The 21,096-nt window shown below is 33.1% G+C and overlaps 1 protein-coding gene across 1 annotated transcript; it reads left to right on the plus strand.

Moving 5' to 3' along the window:
• Positions 1-471: 471 nt before the first annotated feature.
• On the plus strand, positions 472-18,316 carry LOC100366799 (glucose-6-phosphate isomerase-like). The gene is made up of 13 exons (XM_002732515.3): positions 472-685; positions 11,110-11,200; positions 12,034-12,222; positions 12,475-12,558; positions 12,819-12,962; positions 13,645-13,761; positions 14,364-14,417; positions 15,131-15,355; positions 15,615-15,777; positions 16,409-16,485; positions 17,031-17,159; positions 17,489-17,631; positions 17,938-18,316. The coding sequence occupies exons 1-13, from the start codon at positions 546-548 to the stop codon at positions 18,059-18,061; spliced, it is 1,680 nt and encodes a 559-aa protein (XP_002732561.1). The 5' UTR covers positions 472-545; the 3' UTR covers positions 18,062-18,316.
• The last annotated feature ends 2,780 nt before the right edge of the window (positions 18,317-21,096 follow it).

The following is a 21,096-nucleotide window of genomic DNA, read 5'->3' on the forward strand; positions in this document are numbered from 1 at the left end:
TAATGGAAATATTTGGATACATTTAACAGCACTGGAATCAGATTGTATACTAACACATACAAGGATAATGACAAGACAGCCGTAACCATATACCTTAGAACAGAGAAATTGGCAACGCTTTATAGGAATCACGTTAAAATACATAAATAAATAAATAAATAAATAAATAAATAAATCTCCTCACGAAATTATTTGACATTCCCTTTCATTAGTGAAATAGTATTTCCATATTTGGTTGTGGACGCTACCATTTTCTTAAAGGGTATGGAAAATCCAATGATAATTATGTATCATGTGATATGAACTCTAATCCTCGTATACCTAGAATTGCATAACAGAGATAACTATCAAATTAATATTTATTTGCTTTATTTGGGATGTTTAAATCAATTTAAAGTTAAACAAATTGGCGTACGTGCCCCCTCCAATCACCATGGTACGCCGTTGAAAGGTCAGAGGTTATTCACCTCAGCTGAGCTCGTTTGCGACTGTCTTCTGCTGTGACTGTATGTTTCTGTCCGTTTAAGTCGTTAAAATTCACGAAAATGGCTGCATCTGACGCCCTTCCGTCACTGGCAGAGAATGAGTGGTTCGTGGGACTCAAGGAGTACCACGCAAAGAATGCATCAAAATTAAACATGCCGAACATGTTCCAGAAAGACCCGGACCGTTTCGACAAGTTTAGGTAGGTTCCTGTTTGCTAGTTACTTCGTTTTTTATGAGATGTAAGGTTGCACAGAGGTCATCCACCCCATGCAGACATACTTTACTTGAATGCAAGGCACCCGATGGCGCTATGTTAAGAATGATTCGCAAAAAATACGTCGATATAACCATTAACGCCTCATGATAAGTTGTATGTGGCCACGTATAGATGTAACCATGGTGTCGTGGCTTCAGTCGTATGTTGACATTGGATTATTACATAGTACCCCAAACGTCAAAATATCATTCTAGAGCAGCAAACCCATGGTTAGTGTCCATGGAACTCCATGATGTGGCCAATGCATGTAGTTGTCGGTCGTACAATAGTGCTTTATTGGGAGGGAGCAGGGGTCATGCATTACTGTACTGCCTGAGTGCATACTTTGCGGTATTCTCATGATAACCTTATTATTATACATATTTTCTCTGCTTGTAGTAATAATTTAATGAAAATAGCAACGAATATTCGTTTGCATATTGCAAACCTTTGTTTTCAGTAATGGAATTCTCTTTTCGTTTTGCACATCTGCGTACAAAGTAAACAAAAGAAAGTGTTCAAATGTGACCTGACACCGAATTTCAAAATAAGGAAGACATTTGTACGTGTCCATAACACTTTTGAATACATCTGAGTGGTGTTTTACTGAAGGGTGGATTTTGTTGTTTTCGTTTTTGATACGCATTTTCTAATTATGTGCTAACAACATGAAAATGAAAGACGGATTTAGTAGTTTCATTAATAATTCAGGAACTACTCCCTCCTCTAAAGAACAAGAAAATAAAATAAAATGCAAACAACCAGCTGCCTCCTTAGCTATTCACCAACAAATTTTATTTCTGTTTTGTTTTTGCTTAGTAACTTCACTTTATTGTAATGTAATCAAAATCCTGATTCTGATACAGGCTCAATGAAATGTATTCATATTATTTGATTAAACACAGGACTGCAACATTTACCATAGTACAAGTGCACTGTATTTGTACACATGAAAATACTGTGCAACTGTTATCATGTTTCGTACACTTATAATATCAACTGCCAATAATAAAATATATTATTATTCTTATTACCGGTATTATTATTATTATATTTGTTTTCGTCAGTCAGGTGCTCTAGATAGTAACTTTTGCGTTGGAGTGGTAGACCTCATCTAGGTAGACTGCCTTCATTCCATCATAGTTATAGTTTATACTGTCTGGCCAGATTTAATTATGTTCTGGCTGGCCTGCATCTTCAACAGGCTACAGGATCGGCACATAATATCTAGGCATGGTTGGGTTACCAGAAACGGCCATTTATTTCTTTTGCTCATTGACCTGCTAAGTGGCCACACAAGATGGCTAATTAATCAATACAAGCTAAATATCCACAGAGCTTCATCAGTGTTCTATTGTTACAAGTTCAACAACTTTTCTGTCCACAGCAGTCATGGGAGTCTAATTATAAAATTAGAAACAGATAATAGGTATGGATGAATATAAAAAAAAAATGATGCCTGCTAGTTGAAATTGGATATCAATGCTCTTAACAGAACAGAAACTATGACCTTAAAATTGTTTCTGTTTCTAAACCTGCTAATGAGCATTTCTGGCTATTGAATGATTCATGTTGATTTTTCTAATATAGTCATCTTTCATTTGGATCTTAAGCCATCTCTGCTGCACTTCAGTGTGATCATGTTTCAATTTAAGATCATCATCAATTCCAGTATTAGTGATGAATGATACAGTTTCCACAGTATGGCACACAATTCATACTTGTAGGATTGGTGGGTCTTATGTCTATTTGGACGAACTGTATTTATATCACAGAAATATTTGAGTGTGTGTATCAAGTATAACTCCATTAATCTCTGTGTAAGATGATAGAACATCCCAAAGTTTTCAGCAAATAATAACTTTATTACACAACTGCACCATCAGTGGGTGCTGTATGGTAAGGATACAGATCAGAAAAAACAAACACAAATAAACAAAAACAACAAAAGTTTCAAAATTACAAACAAATCAAAGGGTATATATAAAATTCGTATTACAATTAGGTTTTATAAATTGTATTTTTTAAGTATTTTGCAAGTGCAGTACTACTATTTATAATGCAAGTGAATATTAAATTTTGGTTAGTTGTACTGCACATTTCTAATTTACAATCTTCTAAGAGGGTATTTCTTTCTTGAGTGAAGAAGCAACAGTCAAGGATGAAATGTTTTTCATCTTCTACAGTACCTGTGTTGCATTTTTTACACAATCTGTAATTTGCCTCCATTCTTGGAAATTTTCTCCTGCCCAATTCAATTTCCAAATTATGGTCACTAAGTCTAAACTTGGTAACCATTCTTCTCAAATTGAAGTCCTGAATTTCTGTTAAATATCCTTCAAATTCATACTCCATTTTAAACAAATTATACGTTCTTAGTTTGTTTCCTGATTTTCCGTTTTTTGGGACATGACTAAGTTGCTGATACCATGTTTGTATATATTTATTTTTTAATTTTTCTTCCAACAATTTTGTTAATTCAGCGATGTTTCCCACTTTATATATTTTATTTACTTCAGATAAGTCAGTATGTCCAAGAATTGTTTTAACATGTTTTATCCAGCTTGAGTTTGAGGACACTGTTTCTTTTAGTGCACTTTTTAGAATATGATTTTCAGGTAACAATGACAATCTGTGCCAATATTTAATTAGCGATAAAGTTGCCTTAATCCTTATAGGAATTCTACCAATTTCGCCTCTTATGCCAATCAATGGTGTTACTTTACTAACACCTAAAATAAACCGGTAAAAGTGATGGCATGCTTGCTCCAAGTAATTGTTTTCATTTGTAATTTCATTGGCCCAAATCTCTGACCCATATAACAAAATTGGAGAGATGAGTTGATCAAAAAGTTTAAGGCTTAGTTTTGTAGAGATCATTTTATGATTTAGTATAGTGTGACGTATACTAAATAAAGCTTTCATAGCTTTATTTTTTAGGTTTGACTGATTTATTTTAAATTTACCGTTTGGTGTGAAAATGGTTCCTAAATAACAAAACTCCTTAACAGATGTTATCTCTTCATTATTTATTTTGAAATTCATATTTTTTATTAAACGATTACTGTTGTTAAATATCATTACTTTAGTTGTTCTAACATTAACATTTAGGTACCATTTTGTACAATAATCATTTAGTTTGTTCAGGTAGTTTTGTAGACCGTCCACGGACTCCGAAATAATTGCCAGGTCATCCGCATACTGAATGCAATTTAGGGGAAAAGTGTCAATCATGATTGGTTTATCTACATTCTCACCGAATATACCAGGGAGGTCATTCATGAAAATGTTAAAAAGCGTTGGTGAGATGTTGCACCCTTGTTTGACACCACTTGTTGGATGAAATCCCTTTGTGATACCACTGTTTAGCTTTACTTTATATTCTTGATCAGTGTACATTGATTTTATTATGTTGTAGAAATTGCCATTTATGCCAGTTTTTTGTAATTTTAGAAATAAAGCATCTCTTGAGACACTGTCAAATGCTTTTTTTAAGTCTACAAAACAGCTGTATAATCTTTTACATTTAGCACCAGTTTCTTTTTTTCCATACAGTGTTTTTTCCACTGCTGTCTTCAGAAGAAAAATTGCATCACTTGTGCGTCTGTTTTTTCGAAATCCAAATTGTACCTCATTCATTAATTTGTTTTTCTCCAAGTGGTTTGTCAATCTGCAATTCATAATGCCTGTGAATAATTTTGATAGACAGCTGGATATAGCAATTGCTCTATAATTGGATGGGTTCGATCTGTCACCTGATTTGTGTATTGGTACTAAGATGGTGGATTTCCAACTTGATGGATACGTGCCACTCTCCAAAATAAAATTGAATAATTTTTGTATACATGGAATTAACAGACTATTTTTTGTTTTTAACATTTCATTTGAAATACTGTCTTCTGCTGTTGATTTTTTGTTTTTTAAATTTTTAATAGCCTTTTTAATTTCATTATATGAAATAACATTGTTTAACTCATGGTTAGATAATTTTGTATCTTCTAATAATTTTAGTGATTGCTTAAAATCAGCATTATTGTTATTATTGTTATATAGTTTGCTGAAATGATCTAGCCACTCATCGCTATTTATAGTTGAGTCAGGATTAAGACTGTTTTGTTGACAACGTAGTTGTTTTAATAGCATAACCTGTATGTATGTTTATGTGCATGTGGTCAATACAATACAAACTCTTTGAAGTACAATCGTTTAATGTGAGAAAACACTATTCTTTCACACATGTATTAGTGTAGCACAACAACAAAAATATGATTTTTTATTTCTGTAGGTTGGTTATTATAAATAACATAATTCTTCAATTAATTTGATGATTGACGAATAATTATTTTTGGAGGTGGCTAAATCCAAAGAAGAAAAATTTATAACATAAAATGACTGACTGTTAGAAAAAAATTGTTGGAGCATAATAACAAATTATTGTATTAGCATAAATCATATAAATCTTTTTTTCAAAATCTCCACCAGAGAACCCAACTGACCATTTCACTGTTATAAAATTTTACAATTTTGCCCACTAAGGGTTCTTCCACAATATTCGAAAATCTTAAATATGTCTTGTATTGACTTTCTGTTTTTAAGGCCTTGAAATTGTGTTAAAAATGTGAAATAAAACAAAAAACAATCACTGGTAGCATAGTGGTTTTCGGATCAGATTCATGATCAGTAGACCAAAGTTCAAATCCTACCTTAGGCTGAACACTGAATAGGTCAACCCCTACCCTGGTTGAGTGCACCACAGACTCAATGGGAAAGCCAATTTCACTGGCCGAGATTCATTCACTAACGAATGCGAATTTGGGGAGGAACTTTGGTTAAGGTCTGCATGTGCTTGTGTTGGCCGAGCCTGGTTGACACCAGGGTGGCGCATTAAATTGCCATTTGATAGAGAGATGGCCACATAGCTCTGTCATATATATATGTAGTCCTAAACATGAATATGACTTATGTGGTGTGGTGAAAATGCACTATGTGTCAGCACTAACACATTTGCAATTTTCACATACAAAAAAAAGTCAGGAGAGACAACAGTACTGTCTTTTTGTACATACTTTGCGGTATCCTTGTAATGACCTCATAATATGTCAAAATGCATGTTTTGGTTCAATGAAATTTGTCTTGAAACCAATCAACCAGTAGCTTTTCTCATCTGGCTAAGGTGGTAATTGGACACAAGACAAACATATTGTGGAAATTTAATATTCATATTGCATGCTATGTCTCTAATCCGATCTGTTTTCTTTGCATTTGTATGATCATTATTAATGGTCATGAAGATGGGAAAAATAACAGATTTAATATCAAATTAGTGTGGTCATATAGTAAAGTCAGCTGTAGCAAACATTCATGTACTGTATCTGTTGTAGTTCGTCCCAACTCCTGTGCATTGATTCATGTCTTAACCTTGTGATCCTGGTTGACCTTTCCTTGTTAAGTGCTACTGTTATTCTGGGTATGGATCAAATATCAACACAGCTTTATGTAGCAAGGTAGTTATTGAATACAAGTGTTCAGGTCAATACATATTGTTTTCAACCTGAAGAGATAATTGTCAACTGACGCATGGTTATTACTTTGTGATGGTTGGCTAGGACAAATGCATGCAAAAAGAATTCATTGCATAGTATATATTCTTTATTCGATTTTGTGAATTTACAGTTCTGGCAGGTTTTCTGGTTCACCTTGGACCATACATGAGTTCTGTACAACTACCTCACTCTATGTGAACAACACAAGTGCCACCCATGCATGGAACTAATTGGCTATACATGGCCATACATTTAAGAGTTGTAATTTAATTAAATCCATATTGATAATATTTGTACATAATTGATAGTGTACAGTGTGTGTTCAATGAATCTCATAAAATCTTATCAAGATGTTTATAGACCATGATAAAAAATGTATTTTTGGTAGATATTGACAAATAAATGCTATATTTAGAAAATCGGACAGTAATATACTTTGCCACACTGTACTATAGTCTGGTCTTGTGGTCAATAAACTTATTATTCCAATCCTTTAATTGTGCTTTCTAACCTCACAATTATTGTTGGCTTCTACAGTGCCAGTAATATACACATTGAGCTTATTACAGTGGCTGGCTTTAATGGGAATAACTTGCATATCGTATAATGTTTCAAACCAAGTCAAAGGTTTTGATGAAAATTGGTTATTAAGACGGTAAGAGTTATTTGCTGTTTATGGTGTGTATTCCAAGGCACATGTTACTAGCTAAGCTGCATGCTTCTCAATTAGAATATTGGTATCTTCATTCACTACACTGCTAGTCTTACACTGAAGTCAACAAAGTCATGTACGTTATAATTTATAAACAAAAATATCTATAAATGAAAAAAACATTTATTTAACATCATATGAGCTTGTGCAGTAAGACACAGATTACATGGTTAGGTAGAAAATCATAAATTGTCATAGGTTGTCACCACTGCACAACAATTTAAACTATTTGAAAATAATGTATTATGTATTAATGGGTATATTATACAAGTGCCTGTGGTGCCTGTAAATGAAGTTTTAATTTATACAAGCAGGACTAAAATACTGTTATTTCATGGTTTTGATATTCCAAACTTGACCAGAATCAAGATTTCTTTTTTCAAAATCAGGACATAAGTTCAACTACACACACTATGTGTCTGTCCATCTCATCTGTGGCAGCATTGTCAAATTTGTGTTGAATTTTCAGCATTAACACATCTCCTGCTGACAGTAATGTACAGATGGGCAAAATGATCATGAATGGGGGAAAAACCAGTGTCAGTAGACGTAAAAGTCACAGCGTACGAGATCCATCTTGGGTTTTTCTTAGAATTGTTTATTTACCAAAGATGAAACTGTCAAAATTGTTCATAAATACCTGGACAGTTTCAACCGGTCACTGGTAGCATAGTGGTTGTCGCATCAGACTCATGATCGGTAGACCCAAGTTCAAATCCATCTTAGGCTGAACATCAAAAAGGTCAACCCCTACCCTGGGTGAGTGTGCCAGAGAATCAATGGGAAGGCCAATTCCACTGGCCGAGATTCATTCACTGAGAATACGACTTTGGGGGAACCTTGGTTAAGGTCCACAGGTGCTTGTGTTTGACTGAGCCTGGTTGACGCCAGGATTGTGCATTAAAATTGCCATTTGATAAGGAGATGGCCACACAGCCCTGTCATGTAGTCCCAAACATGAATATAGCTTGTGTGGTGAAAATGTACTATGTGTCAGCACTTGCACTTGAAATTTGCACATACAAAAATAAGACAGGAGAGACAACAGTGGCATTCAATGCCCGGAACTGTCGCCTGGCAAAAAAAAAAACTTAAAAAAAAAAAAAAAACTCTGTGACCACTCCATATATAATTGATGTTGACAAGCATAGGCAAATTTGTGTCCCCCACATTGTGAATGCTCAATCTGTTTTATCACAGATTGGTTGATACTATGATTTGTGACTATTTGCTGTTAGAGTGATTTTGCTTAAGGGGCAGTGGTTGTTGTGCCATGACATATACGATGTCAATTGACAGTTATTGTTGGTTTACTCCATATTGAAATGTGCGCTGCATGATGACCATGTATGAAAAATGTGATCAATTATACCGGTAATACCATGTGCTGCCCATTGAAAAATGTGATCAATTATACCGGTAATACCATGTGCTGCCCATTATTGACATGCTGCATTCTCATTGGTTGATTGGTACCATGTGCAATCATCTGATAACAGGGTAGTGCTTGAGGTCAATATATGAGCATAAGAAAAAGATTGTGTGTGTGTGTGTTTGTGTGAGTGTTTGTGCAACTCGTCAAGAGTTTTCCCAATCCTGATCATTTTCATCTGAAAATTTACCTTTGTACATATATTTGCATGTCATTTACTTATAAACTTTTACACGTAACTGAAATACAAGAGTCCATGGCGTGTGGTTCACCACACTTTCTAATTCTTTCTTCTAAAGCTACATGGTATTATAATTGAAATAAGGCACTCTGGCAGTGTGTAAACTGGGCTTGAATAATGTGCCCTGTTATTTAAACAATAATGAATCCCCCCACAGTGCGGCCATATTGGATGAGGAAAGGGTCTATGGCGAGATTATACACGAGACAAAGCTAAACACATTATCACGTCTAGACCCTTCTCTGAATCCAATATGATGCTGTGGGGGGGGACTCATTATTGTTATAAATCACTACCAATGTAAAGCTATGATGTCATAAAAACCTCCTCTGCTATACTGGTCAGTGTGTTGTTCTTTATTCCCTATGTAATGGATTGATATATAATAGGAATAACCCCCACCACTTGTCTGTGATCAGTTCATTCCATATACACACTGACTACAGCTCATGTGAAACTGGTCAAAATATTGTTGTACATATATATTCTTCTGGGCAGTCTATGTGTGTGAGAGGGGGATACTCGGTGTTCTTTAATTTTACCAAAAATTTCAACCTGGATTTCTGCAGCAACAAAATCTGGTATAGAACTAACTGTTATCGTAAAATTGCTTCTTAAAACTGCATTTTTTGTAATTGGCAATCCCCTTCTGTTTATTAAATCGAAACAATCACATACATATTGTCTAGCAACTGAAAAGACGATCTCTACTTTCAGGTTACTGAGGATTATCCTAACAAAAGACAAAACTATGGACACACATTTTTACCTAATGGTAATTCACTTGCACTATGTCCTCAGAAACATGAATATTTTTTATAATGCTGAAGCTATCCAACTATTTGAGATCATCTATTTGGTAGGACATGTGGCTATGTCTGTGGGTGGCCATCTCTCCATGTGAGAAATCTGTACATTACTCGTAGATTCATTATTTTGTCAAGAAATCAATGGACTGTCGAATATCCATTATTTCGTTATTTAATTTATTTTCACCGATTTGTGATCATCTTACACGAGTGGAGGATCATTGTATCTTTACTGCCTTGACCCTGCCCACCGCCAGCTCTAGGCAATTGACCCGGTCGTCCACTAGCTATACGCTAAGCGACAACCCCAAGTAATTCAACTCGTACTGGTTGATTAGAACTAAGTGTGTTCTCAAAAAATGCCAGAAATGTTGTACTCAGACATGTCAAAGATAGCAATAATTTTATTTTTAATTTCTTTAAAATGCCGACTTGCTCGATATGGTTGACATTTAATCTGATTAAATTCTGCTTACACATTTATGATTCAAACCTTGAACCACAAACATAACTAAGAAATTGTCGCTGATCAAATGTTTTCATTTACTAACATATACTTTTATAAAAAAAGACATTGTCTTTTTTCTTCTAAACTTTTAAATTTGTAGAGAACGACTAGCATTAACATTAAAAGTTTTTTTGCAGGTATATTAGGATTGTGATTAATACAATAACAGTGTTACAAAAACTATCTTAGATGACATCAAGGTCTCTTGTCTGATGTAGATCTAGGATTTCATGCAGATTATGACTCATGCCGAGCACTCATTTTGAAAATCCTGCCAATAGAAAGTGTGTATTTGAATTTGTAATGAACAACCTGCATCTTGCACATCTCCTTCATTGAGACGGTTCTGTAATACAGGAAATGTTCAGAAGATATGGTGCTACATTTCTGTTAGCTTGCAGCTCAGGTCTTGAAGCAACCATGTATATCAGTGCTTAATTACTGATAGGATTGAATCCAATTATACTGTTTGTTTTTGCCTCCAGTTGAGATTAACTTTCAAGAATATGTGAGTTACCAGATGTACTTTTTAGTAGAATATGAAATAATATATGCAGGACATGTGAAGATATAAGAATTGCCCACTCCTATGATTTTAAATAATAACTTTATTGACATTATTCATTTTGAAAAGAACATAGTCAAATACTATTCTAAGAAACAAAACAAAAATAACAACAACAAAAAAGAAGAGATGAAAATAAATATACTGTTGGCACTGGTTTAGAAAATGGCACTTTCGTTAATATAAATTGCCAGTTCTATATGTATGTTGCCCATAATATATATAAACTTTGCTTCATTATCTAACATATTGAAATGATGATTTGAGGTTTGTGCTGATTGAAATAACCTCATTCTTGCTTCTTTGTGTTGTGGACAATTAATCAGAAAGTGAAATTCATCCTCAACTTTATTAGTACCACACATTTCACACATTCTATCATCCGCTTTCAAAGGATATTTCCCACAAAGATGGTAGCTTACCAGCCAAGCATGCTTTTTGCCTTGTAAACTAGAGCAGAACAGATGTGCCAAAATAAGGAACCTCTGACCATTCTCTGACCACTACTGATAGATGATGTACTCAGCTTGAATGCATTAATATTTGATTTATTGTAGTATAAAGTTGAATACAGAGGATGGAGACCTATTGTTGGATTATTCAAAAAACATTATTAATGAAGAGATTCTTGGAATGCTTGTACAGCTGGTAAGACGTTATACTAGTATATATATATATATATATGATGTCAACAGACTCAGTCATTACTGTAATTGCTCTATTAGAAGTATATCTCACATAAACCAAAATTTTGAAAAATTACATTTACATATCATTACATATTTTACATATTGATTTTCATTTTCTGTACTATCACTTCAATTATGTAGCCCATTGTGTGTAACATCCTAACATTGCTTGACCTTTCACCTGCTATAATTTCAGTACATAGAAACTCTATGATTGCTGTAATACTGATAATAAAACAGAATTTTCATATTTATATTTTGAAAAGTTGCATAGCTGTATTTAATCTATGGGCCATTTTTGTGCCACTGGACACAAATGTAGATTTTGTTTTAAAAATACTGGTTTGGAATTTGAATTTGGTTTCCCAGGTACCGGTACATAAGCATTTACAGATTAACAAAACTTCTAGGAATATACATCTTGATAACATTAGTCATTGGGATTATAATTAAACAATAATGAATGACCTGCCAACCCACAATGGGAAAACATTTACTTTATGCAAAATATATGGAGCACAAAGTGTGCTTGAGTCCTTCTCCTTTATTCATTTTTGGAGACAACATTGTATTCATATCCATGGCTAGGGGCCTGGATGCTCAATAATGGGATACATTATCACAAATAATCTGCTGCAATGACGTCTTAAAATCCACTGGTATTGATAATGCTATACCGGTAGTATAATTACTAGATTTAATGTCTTGATGATCTAGAGATGTGCACCTTTTATCTTGTGTTAAATCTCCAGTAGCAAGCTGTTAACAGTTTAACTATATTTCCCCCTGTAGGCCAAATCACGATCACTGGAACAGGTTCGTGAGCGCATGTTCTGTGGTGAAAAGATCAACTTTACTGAGAATCGTGCAGTATTACACATAGCTTTACGTAACAGAACCAACCACCCAATCATGGTTGATGGAAAAGATGTAATGCCTGATGTCAACAAAGTTCTTGCTGATATGAGACAATTTACCAAGGTATGCGGGCTATATAGTATATCTTTAGAAATGGCCAACTTATATCTATCAAATCACACTTGTAGAAATGGCCAAGATATCTACCTGGTTACACTTGTAGAAATGGTCATGATGCATCTATCAAATTACTGTGGTAGAAATGGGCAAGATACATTAAATATTCTTTTTGAAGAACATCTTCAAGTGTCAAGCTGTTTATTTTTCGACAGGATAGTTTTGTAAGCACATATATTTTGTGTTTGTATATTGTAGAGTGTCCGAAGTGGTGAGTGGAAAGGGTACACTGGGAAAAGTATTACTGATGTCATTAATATCGGCATTGGAGGATCAGATTTGGTGAGTATTTTCATTATTTATTTTTTGTTCGTCTGTTCAATTACATGTATATGAAAGTTCAAAACCTGTTTTTAATAATGTGAAAACTCAAAGCTGTAAAAGAACAAATAATATAAATTTGAAAATATGTTTTCCTGATTGTCACTTTTAAAAGAAAACAAATTGCTTGTGGATAATTGTTTATTTGTGACTCAGGTCAGTAAGATTTAACCCAATCATCATAAAAGTTACTATATCTAGAAGTAAATATATATTTGTAGGGCCCAGTTATGGTTACAGAAGCATTGAAATACTATGGTACTGGTCCTAGGGTACACTTTGTGTCTAATATTGATGGTACACACCTTGCTGAAGTTACCAAACAATTAAATCCAGAGACATCATTATTTATTATTGCATCAAAGGTGAGTTACAATGACAAGTAGATAACCATGTTAGAGTCAGTATTAATGCTATGTGTGTTTAGCTGCTATACAAGGTTGATATGTAATATGTATGTAGTATTTTAACTGGTATGTGTGAGTTCTACACTTAAATTTGTTCTAATAGCAGTAATATTTGATCAAAAAATAGAAATTCTTCAAAAGTGGGGGCATTTTGCATGGGTGTACATAATTAACTCGTATGTGAAAGTTCTACACAAATGTTATAATGGTAGTGACAGAAATGAAAGTAATTTATGCTTGTTATTTATATTTATACAATGAATCATAGATCATTGGGAATATGAAAATAATATTTTTAAAATGTGACCTTAATATATATTAAGGTATTTAGGGACTAGAATCTGTTGAAACAATTAATTTCCCTCCAATTTAATGATGTACCTGTGGATAAAATTATATGACTCAATGAGTCAATATGACTCCATGTTTTTGAACTCAATTCAAATTTTTACTGCTGCAACATTTCATGATTTTCATCAAAATGTTGTGAAAAATGTTAACATTCTTTTCCATCATCCACTGTATATAGCATTTTGTACACATTGCAGTGACATTTTGGGATTCAAATGTCTCTTTATAAAATATGGGGCTATGTATATGTGAAACTAACATCATGTTTGTGTTTTGTTTTTTTTGACAGACTTTCACAACCCAGGAAACTATCACAAATGCTACATCAGCAAGGACCTGGTTCCTTGGAACTGCAAAGAATCCAGCTGCAGTAGCCAAACACTTTGTTGCGCTCTCAACTAACGGAGTAAGTATCTTTACTGAATAGAATCTCCGTAATCGGTAGTTTTTCCACAAAACAGTACATAATTACATTCAAGTGATGCACTCAGTGTGGGTCCCATGCAACATGTGCAGCACTACTGTTAAGTTAAAACTTTGTTGGAATCATTTAAGCCATGTCTATTTTTAAAAGTTTGTGGAAGAAATTTTTTTTACAATTTTGTCAGAAAAAGTAATAATTTTTTAGTGTGTAGACAATGTCTCTGTTTTGTTCTTTTAATATCATGTAATATTTTTCTTACACTCAACCTTCATGAAAAAAGATATTTTTATCGAGTTTAAATAAAGATTAAATCAAATCAAATCCAACTAATAAAATACATTCAAATGTATTCTGCATGACAACTAGCACCTTTAAGTGTTATTTTTTTTAGCTCAGCAATCAGCTAACACATCGTAAAATATGACTGATTCTCCAAAGTTATCCTGCTTCAAAACATCATGAAGACACTGGTTACTATGGATATTACTGATGAAATACACAACAGATTTGGTGAAAATATGTTTCTCCAAAATACTAAACTAATTTAAGTGGTTTGCCTAACAATGTTTTAATTTGTTTTTCAGGAGAAAGTTGAAGCTTTTGGTATTGACAAGAAAAACATGTTTGGCTTCTGGGATGTAAGTATGTCTGTCCAGTTGAATACATTTCATGATTATTAGATTATCTTCAATACACAAATGATTATTTTAATTAAAGATTAAGATAGTGGAATGCCATCGACTGTGCTCTGAACAAATTTGTATTCTATTGTGGTAACTTACAATTTAGATATATCACATGACCTTAGATTTGCTAATGCTTGGTCTCTATTGGTCAGTAACATTTGCATAAATTAAAGTTTGACATAAACAAAAATAACACTATAAATAAAAAAAAAATGAATACCTACCTATACCTACGTTGGATTTTAATCAGATAAAAAATTGACATCCATCCATACAGATTGATACATCGTAACATACTTGATTTGTATCATTTTTTCACCCAGAATGAGCTTAAATAGTACTAACTTCATCGTGTGAATCAAAACACAATAGTTAAAGTCAGAGTAGCATAAATCCTAGCTATTCTTCAAGTGATTAATATTATAAAACATATTGACATAATTTTCTGATCGTTAGCCATGATGTCAAAAGTTTGATTTGCTTACATGGAACAATCAGAATACTCCCAGTTAATTGTTAATTAAAATGCTTTATTATATATTATATATCCATGATATATATGAGATAAATAATGCATATTCAGGTGCTGTATTGTCATATTTATTTCTATCGAAGGATGGCAAATATAATGCATGTGTAAAGTTGTATTGTCTTATTTATTTCAGTGGGTCGGAGGTCGTTATTCACTTTGGTCAGCTATTGGTCTTTCTATTGCTATATACATTGGCATGGATAGTTTTGAAGCTTTACTCAGTGGTGCACATTTCATGGACAATCATTTCAGGAAAGCCCCCTTGGAAGCCAATGTCCCTGTTATCTTGGCTCTACTTGGTGTGTGGTATCATAACATATATGGTGCTGAATCACATGCTATATTACCATATGACCAGGTAATATTGTATTATAATAAATTGGTATAAATGAAATGTCATATTTGTATATAATGTTACAACTACTTCCTATAAATCTCACATCGATTTGTTTTCGTTTAGAGGAAAACCAAAACTGGTCGAAATTTTCGAATAAGAATATGCCGGCAATTTTTAGTGAAGTCGAAATTTTACTGAAACCCGGCAAATAATTAGGTGGTCGAATTTTTAAAGGGACATTTTTACTGATAAATCTAAAATTTGCAATCTGTGTTTTCAGTACATGCACAGATTTCCTGCCTATTTTCAACAAGGTGATATGGAATCCAATGGTAAATACGTCACACGTAGCGGTCAGAAAGTAGATTACACCACTGGACCTATAATATGGGGAGAACCAGGCACCAATGGACAGCATGCTTTCTACCAATTAATACATCAAGGTAGGCTATAAAATCTCACTTTAAAGCGGGGGGGGGGGGTCGTCACCTGCGCATGTGCGGGAATTAAGTCCCAAGTGACGATAACAACACACGCTAAAAACGCAAAGGCTCATGGGTAGACTCTTGTTTGTAAGCAATGACAGGCTATGGCCATCTGACACATGTGCAGGTGACGACACCCCCGCTACCCGCTTTAAGATATAGATTTTACAATTCTACTCTTGAGATCATTCCTATAGCTTTATTTGTTTCTTAGGAATTTGATGTGACATTTATGTGAAGTATGAAATATTTAATAATTCAGTTGGACTCTCTCTTCCAGCTAATTTGGATATGATGTAATTCTTAGTGAATTCATGCAGCAAATGAATTCAAATAAACAAAATAAGATGCTGAAATGAAAAGTTTAATAAATATTTTTCACACAATTTAGGCAAATTCAAATCATCAAATATTTTTACCTAATAGTCCCAAGGAATGAAGAGTGCATACATAGCTTTAGAATGACCTGTGTTTACAATCACTCTATCTGCTTTGGTAGCTCAACCAGCAAGATCATACATCAAGATTCCCAATTACTTTGAGTTGTCTAGTTCTTTTCAATTGATGTTTTCAAATTTTGTTTTTACAGGTACTCGAATGATTCCATGTGATTTCTTGGCATCAGTGGTTACACAAAACCCAATATCTGGAGGTGAACATCATGAAGTAAGATATTGTTTATAATGTTTAGAACTTATTGTATACTGACATATGTTAAGACTATACCATAGATCATGAGAAAATAACTATTTTTGAGGCAGTTGAATTGTTAGAGGAAAAAATTTGTAATCATTATAGTTTTCCTATAGATAGTTATAACATGATGGTAGATGTCAGTGATGATAATAGGCCTTTTTCTATTCACTGCAAGGCCCATGTTATGCATGAAATCGAAAGTAAAAACAAGTTAGACAAAGCGTCGCATTGATGTCAAAACATCACGTTGGATGTGACAAGTACTTTTTAAAGCCAGGTGGTTAAGTTGTTAGAGTAAAATAACAAATTATTGTTTTAAAGCATGACAAATCCATAGTAGAATGTTTATAGTGGCTATATACTTGCTGAAAATTGAAAACAAACATGGTATTATGGGGATCATTAAATTAAATTTTCATCATATGAAAATATGTACTTCTGGTGAATTTTAGAGATGAGATAGTTACCTCCGATAGTTATTGTCTCTGTTTAACATGATTGATTTTCGTACGTAGATTTTACTTTCCAACTTCCTTGCTCAAACTGAAGCATTGATGCGTGGCAAGAGTTCTGATGAAGCCAGGAAAGAACTTGAGAAAGAAGGCAAGTCTGGTGAAGTCTTAGAAAAGATCCTTCCTCACAAGGTACTGTCTTCATTTAATTTGATATCTCATACCTTGCAGCAGAGTGAAATATTCTATCTTTATATGGCATACCATTCACAATTGTGACAAATTACATTTAGGGGGGAAGGGCTTGAACATAGCAATTGAAAAGACACCCATTTTCATGGCTAAATTTGATCAAAATGCCTTAAGCATATAGAAATAATTTAGGGGAAATATGTACATTTAAAAACTTCTCGGGCATTGAGGCAATTGCATGATGGTACCGTATTTATCACATCGATATGATATGATATTTTTAAACTGAAGAAAACATAAGTTTTATACATACTTTGCTATCTCTCTAGGTATTTGAAGGAAACAGACCAAGTAATTCTATCATATATAAGAAACTAACACCATACATGCTTGGCATACTTATTGCTATGTACGAACATAAGATATTTACTCAAGGTGTATTATGGGATATCAACAGTTACGACCAGTGGGGGTAAGTACAGCAGTTCATCACCAGAGATTAGGACTGCTCAATTGGGCATTATCGTAGTTAGTCTTTGAAATTTGAATGAATAAATTGGAACAGAAAATTGCATTTTCATATTATTTTTTTAAATTAAAATTATTTTTACTAAATCCTTAATATTAAATTTGAAATTTGTATTATAATATAATATGTAAATTACCTTCCAGTATTGTAAATAGTTGGTTTATTTACTTGCCATATTCATTCAAACTAACCTATCTTACAATAATTCATTTCCAGTTCTCATACACTTTTTTTGTTTTTCTATTTCAGAGTTGAACTTGGGAAGCAGCTAGCCAAAGTTATTCAACCTGAGATAAGCACTGCTGATCCAGTCAGCAGCCATGACTGTTCAACCAATGGTCTCATTAACTTCATTAAGTCTCACCGTAAATGAATCTCAAAAATATGATATCTAAATACTGAAATATAGATAGCTGTTATTCTGTGATGACGAAAATATTCATTTAATAATTGCTACTAGTATTTGAGAATCTATTTTTACTGAAATTTATTTGCAATTGTAGGTATTTTGTCAGTGTGAGTTAATTATTTTTGCTCTATTTTCCACAATCAAATTGCTTCAATATCAAGTTATGTCAACCAATGTAATTCTACTGTTATCACAATATATAAGATTTATATTTGACAATCATTATCTGCATTATTTGCTCATGATCTTGGCTCACATCTCATCATATTTGGACTTTCAAAAGCAAATTAGATATTTAAAAACTGAGAATGTGTGACAAACTTGTCAGGGCCATAATGATTAAGACTATACATATAAAACTGAAGTTTACAAACATTGAGACCCTGTCATCAAAAATAACACTGCATTGCTGTAGTTTTCAAATGCTTGATGGTGTTTCTGTTGACATTGCATATTATCACATTGCATCCCAATGCAACCAGATATTGCTGATGTATCTGGTCTTCATGGATTCTTACTTTTAATATTATTTGAGTGTTTTCATCATCTATTGCTTACCGGTTTGTAGTTGTGTTTTATTGTCATTTATGTATGTTTACTCAGTACTTTCTATTACCTATGTTGTATATGATAGTTATAATGGTGGACAGTGCTATTCCTCAGCTTATTAATATATGTGGTAATATATTTGACATGATTTTTGTTACATTGTTTGCATTTCTTATATGGAAATATGAATAATTCATGACATGCAAGTTACAGACTTTTGCATGTAAAATGCAGTATAACAATATATAGAAAATAAAATGAGTAATGTATGTAGATATTGAAATTTGATATGCACAAAGTGTAGATCCTAGTTATATTTGCTCACACCAATGGTGAATAAGATTTTACCTAAATTTAGCAAAATATATTTTATAGTGTTCTTAATTTGACAAGCAAAAATTATTGTTAATTTGAGATGAAAAAGAGTTTATTTACATAGACTTTAGGCTAAAAAACAATTTCTGGTTCTGAGATGACTTTTTTTCATGCTTTCATATTTTCAATATTTTGGCAGAAATTATAAAAAAGTGTTCTTTTTTTGAACTGAAGCATGTTGACCAGAAACAAACCATTTTTGGCATTAGTTTGGTTGGCTATTTAATCTACATCGTGGATTTTCTGTGCTCTGTATGAATGCAAGTGTGGTCATTGCATAAAACATAGAGATAAGTTTGAGTTTACGGGAAGAATCCTGTTACCACATCACAGTGATCTGATCTGTTTCTTGATTCATTTGATTTCACTCTGATTTACTAGATGTGTGTCTTCTTCAGTTCTACAAAGTTTCAATTGTCAGTTTTATTTGTCTTAAATTTGTTATAGCATATGCAGTTTATTTACTGGATTGTTCTTATTGCACGTTCATCATAGTATTTTATTGATTGTTTGTTTTGCATTATTTATTTTGTTCAGTGTCTCAAATATCTATTCAGTAAGCCTTGGATACAAATGAATGCCAAGATCTCATTGAGAGTGAGAGTGAGAGAGCCACAAGCCCCTCAAATAGTGTTCCATTTTTGCTTGTTATCATGTCCACTGATATTTGTAATCATTTATTTTTGCTTGTTATCATGTCCACTGATATTTGTAATCATTTATTTTGATTAGTGGATTTTATGGTGAGAGAAAATGGAACAATATTTATGTGGTTCTCTGAATCACAATGAGGACTCTGTAGCCATTTACATCAAAGGTATATTTTTACAATGATTCACGAGTCTTTCATTTTTCTGGATCTGAAACATTTTGTATTCTGTTATACAAATACATAATGTTTTGCATGGAAAATAATAGTAGGCCATACAAGTAGTTGTTATTCAAATGTCATTAACCTAAATGCATGATTATTATCTCTTAATACCGATATGAGCTGTTCTTATGTAATGAGAAAAAACGTTCAAAAGTCGTATATGTTCTTACTCATTGTATGGGCATCAGTACTAGCTTTGCTTTACTCTGTATAATAAATGGTGGTGAATCAAATGAAATGTTTCTGTGTTTTCATGATTTAAGAACTGTTCTGTTTTGATCACGAGTATTACATTCATTGCTTACATCCGATCATATAAGACTTTCCATCCATCTCAGCTTGTGCAGCTATCCAACTATCGAGAGAAAATTTATGTGTTTTCTCTATAACTAAACAACAAATCTAGAATGTGTCCACATTGAGGAGTCATAACACTCTAATATGTGATGGAGATGTCTTTCAAATAAATCAATATGTCAACAACAACCCCCTCCTCTCCTCACACACATACATGCCTTCAATAATTAACGTGGGATTTCATTCAGTTCAATCAAGTGTCTTTGTATAATATAACCTGGTCAATTATTATTTGCCATGTTCAGTTACAAATAGAGCTTCAAATGGAATTTTACAAGATTTATATCACACAATTTATTATGATCAAAACTACTCGTAATTTAAAATCTTGGCGTGCTTGTGCTTACCCATTTGAAATCTGGAATTTGTATTTACACATATTTTATTTACTTATATCCTATGACAATTTTAATATTCACATAATTGTATGTTATGCATCATGCAATTTAAATTTTTTTTTCCTTTCACCTGCAACCAATCCTCCCCCTGTTTTCAAATGAGGCAACACTAATTGTATAAAATTATGTCCCGCAAGATCAGGTCGGCACAATATACTAGACTAGTGTAATATCTTACTGTGCTGGGTGTTTAGATTGATAAAATGTTTTTGCTTCTTTCTCTCTCTCTCTCTCTCATTCAAGAAATATAGTTGCCCATGATACAATATTTAAGTGGAGTTGCTGGTGGCGCTGTTCAAATATAGGATGAACGCGCCACCACCGACGTACATCAAAGTCTGAAAAAAGTAAATCTTGCACATAGTTCTGAGAGTTGTATGACAGACACCAAGGAAACAATTATAATTACAACAAAATGAATATACAGTAAACAAAATATTATTACA

Source organism: Saccoglossus kowalevskii, chromosome 6 (genome assembly GCF_978046115.1).
Source record: "Saccoglossus kowalevskii chromosome 6, keSacKowa6.1, whole genome shotgun sequence".
NCBI classification, from domain to species: Eukaryota; Metazoa; Hemichordata; class Enteropneusta; family Harrimaniidae; genus Saccoglossus; species Saccoglossus kowalevskii.